Genomic DNA, 16085 nt, shown 5'->3' with positions numbered 1-16085 from the left:
TTGGTTTGCCGACCATCTGAGTTGCTTTTCCTGTTAGCTACTAGCAAGATAGCAAGCTAAGACTGGAACACAGTGCTGCAGGAATGATCCTAAAAACCTGGAAATACAGTAAATCAGCATTTTTGGCACTTCCAGCTCTCTTGTCTTAAAGTTAATGTTTTTTTAAACGGGATTGCAGTTAAATACCTGAAATAAGATCTGAGGTTGAAACAAGCACAAGAGATTCACGTGCTTTGTTCTAACTACATAAAATACACTAGTGCGTTAATGTGGAAAAGTCCCATTGACTTTTTGCCGAACCAAGGCGATGCTAACTTCCGGGCTAGCCTGCAAAAATACGTCATTCCTGCCACTTTCTTTAAACTAAACTTTTACCCTCTGCTAGCGATCACAACGGGCGACCTACTAATAAACTAAAGGAAGTTAAACACCGTCTCTTGTTGACAGAACGTCCAAAACACCTATCAGAGTGATTACTGACACCAAAACAGACCCGATTGATCCAACAAAATATCAATAACCCTTTTCATGCTGCCTCATTTGAATGTGTTAAGCTCCACCAAGCTTCTCCTGTTAGCAAGAGGGCAAGCTAAGTATAGCAATAGATTAACCAGCAGGGACTAATAAACGAGTCTAGAAGGCAGTTCAAGCCCTTCTTCTAACATTGTGTCTCAAATTCGTGCTGACAAGACAAATGCTGCTGGTAACTGTAACAGAGGCGATGGTGAGAAATCAGCAGAAAGCAGCCGAATGTGTGAAATTACTAAAGGAACAAAAATAAAAGTCATGAAGACTGTTACTCGTGGGACATTGTGGGGGATGTGTTGAGCAGGTAATAAAAGAAATCCAGAAATTAGAATCTCTCACAGCTGAATCAACATTTGTGAACAAATCTGAAGAAATAAAGTTTCCCATTCATGAGTCATTGGACGTTATAAAAAACAAAGATATAAAAGATATAAAAGCTTCTGAAAACAGAGCCAATATGACAACTGGTGATATAAAGACGCTCCCAGGGTGATTTGTCGTTCGGAGAGCGAGCAGGGAACTTGTTTATGACTCGTTAAAGGAATCACTTACAGAAACACGGCGAGCGAAGCGAAGCCAAAATCAGCAGCAATAAAGAGCTAATTCAGATTGCATTTGAGCTGCTGGTGTTTCAGAGCGCTCATCATCGCCGTCTTAATGAGCTTCAGTTTTAAAATGGGGTTTGAGAGCAGCGCAGTAAGTAATCCCCCTCAGATACATCCACGTTTTGACACTTCAGTCATTTAGCTGATGACTCTCCTCTACAAAGAGACGTAATGAGAGCAGCAGCAGAATAACCAACATTACAGAGGAATCAAAGAAATCCACAGCATCCACGTACAGCCAGGACACTAATGCTGCAGGAGTCACAAACATTATGATCTGAGTGGGCTCCAAACAGGAGTTCATAAATCTGGGAGCTACTTCAAGTCCATGTTCGACACGTTCCTGCAGCTGTTTCACACTAAAAGTCTTCTTGCTGCCAGAGGAGAGTCATTAATCTGAAGCAGCTGCAGGAACACTAATCGTCTGGTATCAGCTGGGCATCAGTCGGCCCACTGCGTTCAACAGCTCAGTGTTTTTCCTGAAACACGAAGCAACAGAAACCAACTCAGTCGCCAGAATAAAAAGTTGGCAGTTAACATTTGTGCAAATCAGGGATACGTGCACATTTGTGTGTGTCATACGTATCAGACTGACATCTGTAAAATAAAGGGATGCTGTAGGCGTGTGACGGAAAAGTGCGGCTTGATGTTCGCTGGGAACTATTCGTTATTCAAAGATGGATGCCCGGAGCTATCGTGTTTGTGGCGCCGGTAAAAATAAGAGAACAGAAGACAAAACATTTTTTAAGACAAAACGATAGTTGCATGAACTACTTGAGTTTTTATAATTAAATGACTATTTGATTGTCACATCACGTCCAGATTACATTATATAAGCTAACTTTCATGTCCGCAGGTGGAGGAGATGGTGGTGGAGTTACACGACGATGCTTCCTGACTTTTGAACAATCATAAGCGTGACACCAGTGGATACTTTCAACCAGAACATGTAAGTGATTATCTGTGACTTCCAGACATTCAAACAAATGCTTCAGCTCCTTCTTGGTGACAACCACAGTGTTTTTTAAAAAACAATTAAGTTTCTCTCACCTCCATGCAGCAGTCTCCGATGATCTCCGGCACGATGCCGTAGAAGGCCAGCTCTTCGTCGAAGGCCTGGATGCACTCGTGTCGAGGGTAGTGGAGCTTCCCGGTGCGGTAAAAGTTCAGAATGTGCCGGAACATCTCGGGGTCTCGGTCGAAGAAGTATTCCTGCGTGTCCTCGTTGTAGAAAAACTCCTTTTCTGAAGAGCCCAGCAGCGTGTCGGGATAACGATCCAAAGTATTCTTCCATGTCTGGAGAAGTGAAAGAAGAAGAAATGAGAAGGACTGTGGGAGAATCAGGCCTTCAACGAGCGATATAAAGCTCTGCCTTCAGGGGCGATTCTGATGCTTCGTTCAGATGAAGAGTCCACAAACTCATTTCTAAATGGATTTTTCACTGGTGGTGATCAAATATGTGGATGTGCCAAAACGTATCATTCTCCGCAAAAATTAATTTTAGTTGCAGTTTAATTTTTATTTATGTGACGACGAGGAACTTTCAGTTTTTGTTGATTCTAGCGCCCCCTTTGGACAAAAGTGGTACGACATCAGCAGTAAAGATCTTTGCTAGCGCCTGGCGGCTGCGCGTTTTGGAGACTTGTGACAGAGCGACAGCCGGATGGATCGCGATGAGGTTATATATTTACATGTGATTTTATATGTGATACATGTGATGGGACCCGAGCACAGGCATCAATAACAACTACATAAGAACAGCAGTCTGCTCTCTGATGGTCTCGCTCGCTGTTACAGGTCATTTATAATCATCAGAGGAATCAGAGACTGTTACATAAACACTTAAAAGTTCCTCGTAGTCACTTTAAATTCCAGAGCCGGTCCAGTAAAAACAGTTTTTCGTGGTCATTAAAAGGTTGTTGGAATAAAAGTAAACAGTTTAAACACACCAGTTTCCATGTGATGGAGTTCCTGAGATGTTGAGAGAGACGGGAGCACTGAACCGTCACTGATGGTAAAAGTGAAGTCAGACCTACTTTATGCTTAGATGTTAACTTGGCACTCGTTATTAAAAGCAAGCATTACCGTATGTTTGTATTTCTATATATATCACTTCAACTTCAAGCTGCTGCGTGTTGTCTTTTTAAAATTAGGACAAAGTCACAGACTTGACAAGAACTTTCTTCTTGTTCTGCCACTGCAGCAGAAAGTACTTCTGGTCCTGCTCGATTCCTGAAAGCCACCAAAATCTATTTTTGTTGTGGAGCCATTTTGTCATTATTTCAGCCCAAATGCACATCAATGCGCTGATTAAACGTACAGTATTTACAGCCTTCAGCCTGGAAGTAGGAGCAGAACCAGGGCACATGAGGAGCAACATGAGTCTCTGTGTTTAGTTCTGGAAGTTTCTCACAGCAAAACATGTTTCAGCTTCAGCTGAACAGAAATGCCTCCAGTGAAATTAATCCAATTAAGATTAAAAAAGACATGTATCATTGATGATGATGCATCATGGAATTATAATTAAATGCCATTAACAGATCCCTGAGGTCTGGGGTGCAGGGTGTGAATGGAGCTGCTGGTGAATCAGTTCTACAAATATAACATGAGAGAAACGTTCCTGACATCAAAGAGGGACGGCGGGGGGTTCATGTGAATTTAAAAGGATTACATTTCACCCGAAGAAACGATGTCCTTGTTCCTCGATTAAAGGGAAGTGCCTTTAACATCGTGTGGAAGAGTTTTAGAGGAAGAACGCTGCAAGTTATAAATGAAATGTTGGAGTGTTTACAGAAGGTAGAGGGTCCAGCATGTTTCAAGCCATCTTTTCTCCCAATTTCTACAGGGGATCAATAAAGGTTCATCTTATCTTATCTCCCACTACATGTGGTCAGGTGAGGTTTTAAAGCAACAGCTCACCCAAAAATATAACCTCAGTCATCATCTCCTCCTGATGATATAAAGTCAGGCTCAGTCATCATCTCCTCCTGATGATATAAAGTCAGGCTCAGCCATCATCTCCTCCTGATGATATAAAGTCAGGCTCAGTCATCATCTCCTCCTGATGATATAAAGTCAGGCTCAGTCATCATCTCCTCCTGATGATATAAAGTCAGGCTCAGCCATCATCTCCTCCTGATGATATAAAGTCAGGCTCAGCCATCATCTCCTCCTGATGATATAAAGTCAGGCTCAGTCATCATCTCCTCCTGATGATATAAAGTCAGGCTCAGCCATCATCTCCTCCTGATGATATAAAGTCAGGCTCAGCCATCATCTCCTCCTGATGATATAAAGTCAGGCTCAGCCATCATCTCCTCCTGATGATATAAAGTCAGGCTCAGTCATCATCTCCTCCTGATGATATAAAGTCAGGCTCAGTCATCATTCAGCATTCTGCTGAACACCTAAAGCAGCTGGAGATGATTTAAACATCAGATGTCTCCACACAGCTCGTCTGCTGTGATCACAGAGATCAACCTGATCTGAGGAGACCAGATTTACAGCCTCTATCAAGCTGAAACCTTCACTGTAGCTGCTAAGCTAATGTTCAGCGTGTAAGTAAGGACTTTTTAGATTGTTTGAGATCTCAGGGCTTCTTCGTGTCTTCAGTAACATCTAACAGAGAATACAACATCATCAGCAAACGTGTCGTCCAGTCCAAAATGTGTTTTTGGTGAAATGTGTGTAAAATCTCTCTGAGTCATGACTCAAACTTAAACACACACAGGAAACACACACTCTTAGATTCAGTCTCACAGATCGTTATCTTTGATAATCATCCAGAATAAACGTCCAGAAATCCACTCAGAGGTCAGAGAACAAAGACGTGAAAATATGTTATTTACACCATTTTTCAAGTTGAAGTTGAGGGTTAAACATGGTCTCCTCAGATCAGGTTGTGATCTCTTCTCTCCTGCAGACTGTGATCACACAGACTGTGATCACAGGAGACCAGCTGTATGGAGACATCTGATGCAGAAATGTTTGGTGGACTACGAGACTTCACCTGATTGGACAGCATGTAAAGTAGAAGTAGCAGAAGAGGTCAACCGTTTTTTGGCAGAGACCTACTCTCAGTCAATAAGGACATTATTACCAGTGATATTGGACAGGAAGGTGAAACTGATGGCTCCGCCCCCACTTTGCTACCACGCCGTATTTTGGAGCATGCTCAGTAGACGGCAGCACCCACCTGAAACCTGACCCCGCTCACGTTGACGTACAGGATCTCATCTGATCTGGACGTGTTGTCCACGGGAGGTTTGGGCATCGTCTTCTTGGCCAACGGCAGCCATCCCACCGCGGCAGCCCGCGCAAACGGCAGCCACGTCGCCACGCCGGCCGCCATCTTGCATCAGTACGTCCCACCTGAGAGAGTCGAGTTCTGTCCTCCGGGGAGGCCGGAGCTAATGGATGTGAGGGAAGTGCCTTAACTCAATCCTCGCTCACTGCTGTTCCTGCCCTGACTGGCAGCGAGAGAGGAGGTGGTCGGACATGTTGAGGGGGGAGGAAGGGGGGAGGAGGGGCGGAGGGAGGGGTCAGATGGCAGTTAGGTGTCAAGCCATGAAAAAAACGCCGTAAAGGAGCGGGAAAGACGATGCATCTGACAGGTATGTGGCCCGTCTTTTATTTTGATGAGTTACTGGCTTCCTTCTGGTGGGCGGGGCAGGAAGTCCTGTTGCCCTCCAAAATAAAAAACTGCCCTCTTCTTTGCCTGCAAGACGTAAAAAGTGACACTTCACTGGAATATTTCCTGACAAACTTCAGCCGAGCGTCTGTCGTCTTCTCCTAAATAACAAGAAGTTGCGCTCCAAAACACAGACTCTCCCGCTGGAAAAACATAATTTCTTAGAAACCTCAGCAGTCGTAGAATATGTGTAAAATAATAATAAAGTTACTCTCTCATATTGCACTCGCAGGTTTATTGCTGCTGGGACTGGGCAACAAAAAAAGCAGAAGGATATAAATCCAGGTAGGAAAGCGTTAAAACACGTTGTCTGGCCTCCACCTCGCTGCAGCCTCCTCTCTCTCTCTCTCTCTCTCTCTCTCTGTCTGTATCTAGCTCTCTCGCCCGCCGTCTCTCCCTCTGAAGACTGATTTGTTGCAGTGCCGCAGCCTTTCAAATTCTTATTAAATTGTGATGATGGTTCCTGAAGTTGCCAGATAGACAGAATCGCCTGTGTTGCCTCCCTCCCTCTAAGTGTTTCTCCGCTGTGGAGATTATGGATGTGCAGCCTCCCTCTTCCTCTGTCTCTCTTTCACGTTTTGCTTTTGCTTGCTGTTTTGTCCTCTCTGATTCTGCCTTTATCTGTCTCTGTGTTTTTACTGTCTCTCTCTCTCTCTCTGTATCTCTCTTGTCCGAGACTGTTGGGCAGTAGTAGTAGTAGTCGTGTCGGTGGTGGAGAGACAGCAGCTTTGTGTTGGAGAGTGAGGAGGAGGCGTCAGGCCGTCCTTACTCCATGTCCATGTATGGCCGTCCTGTCAGGAAACACACAAACAGAAAAGAGACGGAGAGTGAGAGACAAACCAGGAGGAGAGGAAAGGAAAGGAAAGAGTTGGAATGGGGAAGAAAGAGAAAGGAAGAGAGAAAACAGGGTGTAATGAGGAAAAGAAGGGAAGGGAAGAGGAAGCACCGTGGAAAAGTAGGAGAGGGGAACATGGAAGGATGGGAACTGGAGATGGCTGAGAGGAGGAGAAGGTGTTTGGACGGAGTGACGAGGATGGAGGAAGAGAAAGGAAAGAAAGAGCCAATGAGAGGAAGAAAGGGAAAGAGTTGTGTTCAGCTTTCTGACGTCCTGTCTGTGGCTCTCACTGGTTCCTCCTGAACATCTTCACAGGTATTTAGTTCAGTTTCATGTTTAAAAAGTGCGTTTGTCGGGACTATTTTCAGCGGCCGATGAATCCACACCTGCTGCTCTTGTGAGTATTTGTGGCAGCAGGACGGTGTATTAATAAACTCCAGTGTGTGTGTTCATGATAATGAAGGATTATTGACGTGTCTTTAATGGTTTTTGGACAACAACGCAGCTCTGTGGAGCGGAGAGAGACGATACATCCGGCTGTGATTAGAGTCGACCGCTACTCGTTTTATGAATATTTTATAAATCCATCTGCGAGAGCATTAACGTCATGACTCTGCTGCTCACACCTCTCAGAGAGCTCAACGGAAAAATGGACAACGTCTCCTAAATTACTTGACTGTATTGTTTGTGGTTGCTGAAGTGAAAAGGCTCCAGGAACAGCGCCAGGCCCTGAAGACACTTTTCTCAGTGGTCAAACAGTGTAATTACATCGTCACGTGATCGACTGCAGCCCAGAGGACTTTTCTCCAAAAGCTTACATTGTGAAAGTAGCAGCTGTAAAATGGTGGATAGTTTTTTTGAGCGTCACAGAGAAAATATTATCGCACATGACGCCCAATATCCTGATATTTGATCATATCTAATATCGTCCCAGGCTTCTCATCCTGATGCATCTTAGAACAGACAGATTTTCACAATCAATTCACTGTTTGAGTCTGAACATGAGATTTATTGATGAGAAGAAAACTGCAGGATATCACCAGAGTTTTACCTTTTAGAGGAAGCTAAGAGCAGATCAAACGTCGGCACTCTGCAGGTTTAAAACTATAAATGTAGTTCATATACATGTAGAGCTACTCACACTACACAGGAGAAGTACGGACACTGATGTAAACATCTGCAGCCGCAAAGATTGAGGGTTCAATTCCCACCAACAGAACTCAACTCAAAACTCTGCTGATTTTCCAAAACTTCTGAAACCCTGTCTGTCCTAAAAGAAGGAAATCAGTGTGAAACCTGATGGATGATTTATCAAATGAACGTGACATCACCGATGCATCTCCACACTGCCTCACACTTCAATAAACTGTTTAAATCCCCATCAGATTAGCTTAAAATTGCACCGTCATCAAGTTGAAAACAAGGCAAATATTCACATTTCATAACGTTGGCGGTTTGGAGATTTTGCACTTGGGGAAACTGTGAAAATTGTCAGACTGTTCCTGTAACAGCAGATCCTGAGAACATTAAAATAGAAGAAAAACTGAACATGAATAAAACTTTAAAAACAAAACTTATGATGAGAGTAAGCAGAGTCATATTTATGATTAATTCACCTGACAACACGGATGAAACAACCAGTCTTCATCGTCAACACAGCAGCAGATAAATGAGCATTTAAATTCACCTTTATTAATTATGTACAATTTTAAAAACACAGAATATTTTTAATAAAACATCTCAGAAACGTCTCGTCACGTCGGCTCTTTATCGATCGTTTCCTTCCTGTTTCTAAGTTCCCCTGACAGACGCGTGGAGCTGAAGTCTAGTTCATGTGTTTAAGATGAAGATATAATGCTGCAGGTTATTAAAGATGCTTTTTATGATCAGACCAACAGAGCGTCCTCGGCCGCAGAGGAAAAACACAGCCGGCCGTCTCTCTCTTTATTTCTCCCTCTGCGTTCTTCATTCAATAAACCAGCCACAATAAAGTTTCCTCTGAAACTGCTCGTCGTCAGATGAAAAGTTATTGTCGCGGGTTTATTGCATAAAGCCCACAGTGGGAGCAATAAAACTCTTTCCTTCTGCAGGTTTGGTTTGAATCACGGCGTCTGATTCAGGAGCTTTAACCTCTTCAACTCTCGAGCACCATCAGTGGATCCACTTTAACAAACTGTCCAAGAACTCCATTCAGATTCTGGTGCAGAGCCTCAGACAGCAAACATGTCAGAATGAATTTTGGGGAAATGTGTCTGCACATCTCACAGTGCTGCTGCTGGAAGTACTACGACTCATTAGTGCTGCAAACACAGCTGTCAATCCAGCTCTGTCTCCAGGATCTAATGTTAGCCGTTAACGTTTCTGCAAACCACTTTCACATTCTGCTTATTAGCCACCTGTTGCAGCGGGAGGTGGAGAGGAAGGTGGTGGAGTTATTACAGTCTGCCAAACAGACAACGAGTTCACACTGCTGGATATTCTGAAGGACGCCTGGACACATTTCCAGATGTTGCCGTGGTGACCAAGTTATTATTATTTTTCACAGTAAGTCTGATCATCGTCATCCGTGATCGTGGCGACCAAAACATGTATTTTAATCCAAACCACAATGTTTTCTGACCCTGACCAAGTGGTTTTTGCATAATCACAGCGTTGTGACGAGAGAGAAAAACGTGAAACTGCAACATGAAGACAGAAGAAGAAGAACAGATGGAGTGTTGGATTTAATTTCCTGAGTGGCTGCAGCATCATCATCTTTATTCACAATATTTTCTCAGCGTGGTTTTTAAACCCACAGAGGTACAACGTTGGTGCAAACCACTTTCATAACAACATATTTAATCTTGACAGCAGCGTTTGACGTTTTGTCAGTGAAACAATGTGACACCAGCAGAGTTAAGAAATGAACCTCAGCCATCAGAGTAATTACACTGACAGCACAGACGTCACTCATTACATAACGACACCTTTAAAGAGCTGCTGCTGGTAGAAAGCTGCGTTTGAATATATTTTGTTCATGTTGAGGAGGCTGACTGAGTCTCCTGACACTACAGATCAATGCAGATAAATGATCACAGCACACCTTACAGAATATTATGGGAAATCATGTGGGATGCTCAGACTGCTCACAATAATTAAAACAAAAGATACAGCAGCGACCAGAGGACGGCCGGACTGTGAAGGATTCACCTCAGTGGCCTCCCTCGACGACAGGACTGCAAACAAGCTCATTAAAGTCCTCAGAGAGGGGACATGTCCTCGCTCTTACAGGTTCAGTCTGAGGACTAAAGTCTCAGAGTGTCTTCTGACTGTCCAGCTGCCAAAACCAGACTGAGACAGCGACATGAATCTAATGTTATCATGAGTTATTACAGAGCAGGAAACTTCACAGTCTCATCTTCTAGAAACAAGGTGTTTATAAAATGATCTTTTATTTTCTGGGTGGTTTGTTAGAGCTGAGAATACATCAGCGCTCGTTTCACACTTTTACTTTTCAGGGTAAAAGGGACCAATTTCATTATATTGTTTTCTTTTGTAGACTAAAATAACTTGAGTTATTATATTTTTTAAGGGTAAAAACCACCAGAACTACAGTTATACCTGTACAGCCCTTCCTCACCACAAAACAACCATATTTTCTGTCATGGTTTGGGTTTTAGGTTTGTTATTTCCTGTTTTATTTTGCAGTTATGACCTCATGTGTTTCCCAGTGTTCCTGTGCTCGTCCCCCCTGGTTTTCCCTCCACACCTGTCTGGTGTCAGCCTTGTTAGCATTGTTCCCAGTGCTCATCCCAGTTAATCAGCTCCTCCCCTGCTCCCCTGTGTTTCTCCGTCTCTCTTCACCTGCACCTCATCTCCTCGTTAGTTTAGTTTGTAGTTAACCTCAGTCATTGCTTCAGTCTTCGTTGGTTTGTCTGTTCTCCTCTTGTGTTCCTGTGTTACAGGTTTCTTGTCCTGAGTTTTGTATTTCTCTTTAGTTGTTTTCTGTTTGTTGCTTGATTTTTGATTTTGCATTAAAGCTCCAAGCCTTTTTTTCCTTCCTGCCTCTGTGTGTGCCTTGTTAGGTGTTGACCTCTTGTGGCCGTTATAATTATTACAGCAGCAACAGAGAAAGTCAGGTGAAGTTGAATAACCGGTGACAAAGTCTGCATAAGGATGAAGTCGGGTGGATGTTTGAGTTAAACAAGAAGAGGACTTTCACTCAAGAGACCACTGTTCACGTCACGAGTGAAACCAAAAGTCACTAACGTAGTGAAGTTCGTAGCTGTAGCTGCAGTTTACAGCTTGCTAACATTAACTAGTAACGATGAAATGTCCGCAAAACATCATTTCATTTTAGGGAACAGCTAAAAAGGTAAAGGTTATTAGCATTAATGTAATCATGTTTTGTCTAATTATATTCTCAACACGATGAAGTCGTGCAACATTTAATTTAAATGTGATAAGTTATAATTATCTAATCTATGTAAACTGAAGGACGAGTGATTACGTGACCTTGGAAACAGGCCATAAACATGACGTGTACGTGCACGCCCCTGGGTGCGTGTCTCAGGTGCCATCTGGCACTTAAACAAATAGTACCACACCCATGTTGGTAACTAAAATTACATAAGTAATAGAAGTTATTTTTAAAGCTTGTATGCTGCCATGGTCATGTTGTTTTGGGAACAACCGACAATCCATCTATACAGTCATTTAGGTCTGAGAATATGTTGTACTGAACTACACACATCTGAAGGTAATTATTTTAAATCTGTCAGAGAAAAAGCAAACCAAACTCAACAATAGACAGTCACACACACACACACACACACACACACACACACACACACACCTGGCTGGGTTTGTGTGTGTGTTGATGAATTATGAATGAACTTTCAGCCTGACTGGTTTCTCCGTGTTCAGCTGCACTGCCTCGGTTCACTCAGCACACACACATACAAACAACAGCAACAGCACACATGTATGAACACACACGCATATAAACAAACACAAACACACAGCCTCCAGCTGACCGGTGCTGGTCCAGCAGCCGGTCACTGTTCTGTCCAACCAGGCTGTGTTATTATTATTTCATCTGAGTTGTGTATGCGTGACACCTGCAGCCGTTTGAACAGTCTGATATAAGACTGAATCATCAGCGTATTGTTTCATATCGTGACTGTAATGAACACTGTCGTCCTCAGGGGGCGCTGGAGGGATTCAGATTAGTCCACCTGTTCTCATTACCGGGTCGTCAGACAAACATTTTGTAACGGCCCTCGGACCCACAAGGTTTCTGGGAATTTCTCTCTGCAATACCGCGAGTTGCCACTGGGTCAAACTGAGAGCATGACTGAGCGGCGCCACCATAGCCAGGTCGATAATATGACCCACACATGCACCTGGACTTCCTCCAGTGCATCTGAAACAGACGCTACAGGGTCAGTGTGTGACGAGCTGTGATTATTTGTTGTTGTTTTTGGAAATATACGAAATCACTAATTAGATGTTCATTGTTTGTGTTTACAGCAGCAGCAATCGTTGGTCCAGTATTAAGTTGTGGCAAAAGAAAAGAGAAGTTGTAACAGCAGCAGGAGTTGTGGTCTTCATGCTAGTGGAGTTACACCAACACCCTAACCCCCCAACTCACTGAGGGTTCTGAAACTACGCTCTCACAACGAAGACTTCATTTTTAGATCCTGTAACTTTCAGTTCATATTTTATGACAGGTCAGTGATCTATAATAATTTCCAAGGACAGAATTATGTCATCTGATTTACAGGTGAGTAAAGACGATGTTCTGGCGTCAGTATTGGAGTTAAATTAGCTGTTTTGAGTTGATAAGAACTTAATTTCCATGAATGCAGAAGATGACTGAGCAGATAACTGTGAATAAAGTCGGTGTGTTGGGCGTCTTTGACTCTAAAATCCTGCTCACTTCTGTCCTCCATCTGTCCGTCTGTCTGTCCCTGCTCTCTGTGGGAATCCCTGCTGACATCATGTGTTTCTGAGCACACATTAGATATTTAGAGCAGCCACATGATGCTTTTTATCCTCAGCCACAGCTCTGGGATCAGCGTTTCCCCTCACGCCAGGAGAGCTGCTGCCGCTGCGGCTTCGACCCTGGAAGCTTCCGGTAATGGGAGGCTGCTGGTTTTTATGGTTATTACTTCTCATGAGCTGCACCTGAGTCAGTGGATTTCCTGTCTGACTGCTGAGTGAAAGAATGTCCTCAACCTCCTCCAGAACCAAGAGGAGCAGGCCGAGAGGCAGTCGCAGAGTTTAGGAAGAGTTTTACGACTTTAGTCACCAGACAGTCTTGAGTCTCTTCCATCCAGTCTGCTCAGTAAACCACTCAAGCACTGTATTTAAGTACAAATCATGAGGTAGCTGCAACTTCATACACAAATCAGGGGAAGTACTGGAAGTAGACACACAAATCACAAATCAGTCGTCGGATTCATCGATACCTCTACTCCACTACAACGGAGACAAGTATTGTACTTTTTAGTCCACTACAATTGTCTGACAGCTTCAGTGTTAAATTCAGGTCAACCCTCAACTCTGTACAAGTAAACACCAGATAATGTAACACAACAATGGTCACCTCTGGATCACTGCTGCAGTCAGGTTGATAAACAGGAGTGAAGATAAATCCACTTTTTAATCCCGAAAATAAAAAGTAATCTCTGAGCTCTCCTCCCGTCTGTAAAAGTCTCCAGATCAGAGCAGAATCTGATGAGACTCCAGGTGTTGGATCTGATCCAGACTCTCTGGCCCCCCCAGCTCCGCCCGGCCCTCCACACAGCACTCTTTAGCAGTAGAGGTTACATAATGTATGTTTAAAAACCCTCTTGGGTTAGCTGGAAAATGCATCGTCACGAAGCTCAACACAGGCTGTTTTTCTGACTTTTCACAGATACAAACACATGATGATCTTATACAACACGATGCTCTGCTGTACATTAAACAAGCCAACAGTGTATAAAGGAGTTAAAATTTGCTCAACCTTAAACATCTACAGCAGTAAAATGACGAATATGCATTAATGCAGCATTAATATTAACACTATAATTACTTCCATACTTTTACCTCAGTTCTGCGGTAAAAGACCTAAATACTCGTTTCATCTCTGGTAAACTCTGTTCATGTCTTATTCATCTCACCAGCAGCCATCTGCGTCTCATCTGTTCATCTTAAAAGCTTCAAACCAACGTGGCAGCAGTTCTCCTCTAATGCGCTAATGTATGATGATGGTTCTGTTTGTTCATGACCAGCCTCCACCTGCCTGTACATCCATCTGTTTGTGACGATGGAGTGAATACACCAAAGTAAACATCATTCAGTACTGCGATGGGGAGGGTGTCACGTATCTGTGTATTGAGACCAGGCCGACAACACACCGTCCAACTGAGACATATCAACATATAACTATTTCACATTAAAATGTTAGAGAGGAAGACGTATGAAGAAGAAGTTCACGTGATGTCTGTGTGTGGCGGCTGAACTCCTGGACTGTGTGTATTTTCTCTTTAGATGGAGCTACGCTAGCAGTTTCCCTCTGTTTTCAGTGTTTGTGCTAAGCTAACGCAGCAGTAGTTCCTGGGTGCTTAAATACAGCAGATGCTCCTGCAGGTTTGTGTTTCTGTTTACTGTACATACGTCTCATTCATTATTAAAACAGTTTGATTGTTTTTCTGTAAATCGACAGTCAGCTAATTGTTCTACAATATTAACTTGTGTCATTAAATGATGGCTTTCTGCTCAAATGGACATTTTTGTTGTAAAATTATAATTTAATTCTCATAATACTGACTTTGATTCATAAAATCACGTTTTCCTCTCATAGTGTTCACTCTTTCTTGTGAAACACCAACATTATTCTCATTAAATAACAACTTTATTTGTAGGTTAAGTTTTTTGATCCTGGAAATGATTCTGAATATTATGTATTCATCTTATTTAAACCCAAACAGATACAGTTTCATTGTTTTCTGCACACATTAAATTCTCTTTGCTGACGAACTGAATCAGTCTCTAAAACAGCGACAGTTGAATTACCGATATGATATTTTTACAGATGTGATACGCAGCATTTTTAAATAAACAGGATACAACCCGATCTACTGCTGATAAGACAAACGTTCCTCTGCTCTGTTCTGTATGTTATCCGATCAATAACAGGACAACAACGTGTCTCCGATCGCTGATCAATGGAGCAGAAAACATGTTTGTGAATACTGATCGATAACGAGGAAGCAGGGCTCTCCGATCGCTGATCAATAACGAGTCAAACAGACACAAAGCTCCACCTTCATCAGCTCCAACATTCATGTGATGAACAGATTAATGCAGCAATAATAATAATAAAAAATATATATTCGTTCTAAGTGCTGTATCGTAGGCAACTGATACTATATAATGTATATTCGTTATAAGATTGATGATAATACTTTTGTCTTTTTTTATTTAAGTAAAATTTTGTAAAGTAAAAATTATCGTCAGTGTTTCTACAAGATCAGAGTCCTTCTTCCACCCGAACACACGAAACTGAAACCGTCCGTGTCCAAAAAACTGTCGGACTGCTCCTTTAAACTAAAAAAATCGTGCAGGAAAAGTGCCGTCAGTCAAGCCGGAGTAAGTAACAGGAGGGAAAGTGTTTCAGCTGGAGTGGAAACTGCTGTCGACACACACAAACACGCACACACACACACACACACACACACACACACACACACACAAAGAGCGATGAAGAGCAGCACATGGCCGGTCAGTCTGAGTGTTTGTGTGAAACCATTAGACAACCATCAGTGAGCAGCACTTCACTGCAGCACACACACACACACACACACACACACACACACACACACACACACTCTATTAGAAACACAAGAGAAGGCAGGATTCAAACAGGAAACAGCAGAATACAGCGGATCATGATGAGGCAGAAGAATGAAATATGAACAGTAAATGAAGCATTAAAGTGTCGCCTTCAGGCTCGTTTAAGCTCAACGTTAAATACACACAGATACAGACGGAGCCTTTTGTCCGTATATCTGCGGTCAGCTCGTCCGTATTTTTGCAGGTTTTCTAAAAGCGTACAGATGTGGATAAAACAAAGCAGTACCACCGGATACCACGGGGGGCAGTGCAGCCAAAAGTTCCAAGGAGACAACAAAACGACACGATGAAGAACGACCTGAAATAACATCTCTCGTTTGTGATATTAGTGAAGAGAGCATCGTAAACATGCTGCGATGTGTTTAATGACCTCACAGACCACCGACATCTACAACCCTGCATGTATGTATTACTTAACATCCATGTAAATGTGAAGGACGCATGGAGGTATGTGCACAGTTACATAACATAATGGAACATAACCTAACAACAGAACAACAGAACATAATGTAACTAGATAGACAGATACTTCATTTGTCCTGAG

The 16085-nt window shown here is 42.8% G+C and overlaps 1 protein-coding gene across 1 annotated transcript in view; it reads right to left on the bottom strand.

Moving 5' to 3' along the window:
• The window catches only part of kcnd1 (potassium voltage-gated channel, Shal-related subfamily, member 1), a 41917-nt gene extending 36433 nt beyond the window's left edge, over positions 1-5484 (bottom strand). Inside the window, exons 1-2 of the mRNA XM_073470819.1 lie at positions 5329-5484; positions 2184-2429 (exon numbers count right to left, since the gene is read on the bottom strand). Of these exons, the coding sequence (XP_073326920.1) occupies positions 2184-2429; positions 5329-5484 (402 nt within the window). The remainder of the gene's footprint in view (positions 1-2183; positions 2430-5328) is intronic.
• Positions 5485-16085: the final 10601 nt, after the last annotated feature.

Source organism: Pagrus major, chromosome 7 (assembly GCF_040436345.1).
Source record: "Pagrus major chromosome 7, Pma_NU_1.0".
Lineage (NCBI taxonomy): Eukaryota > Metazoa > Chordata > Actinopteri > Spariformes > Sparidae > Pagrus > Pagrus major.
Note: the sequence above shows the minus strand (reverse complement) of the source record. Positions and strands in the feature narration are given on the sequence as shown.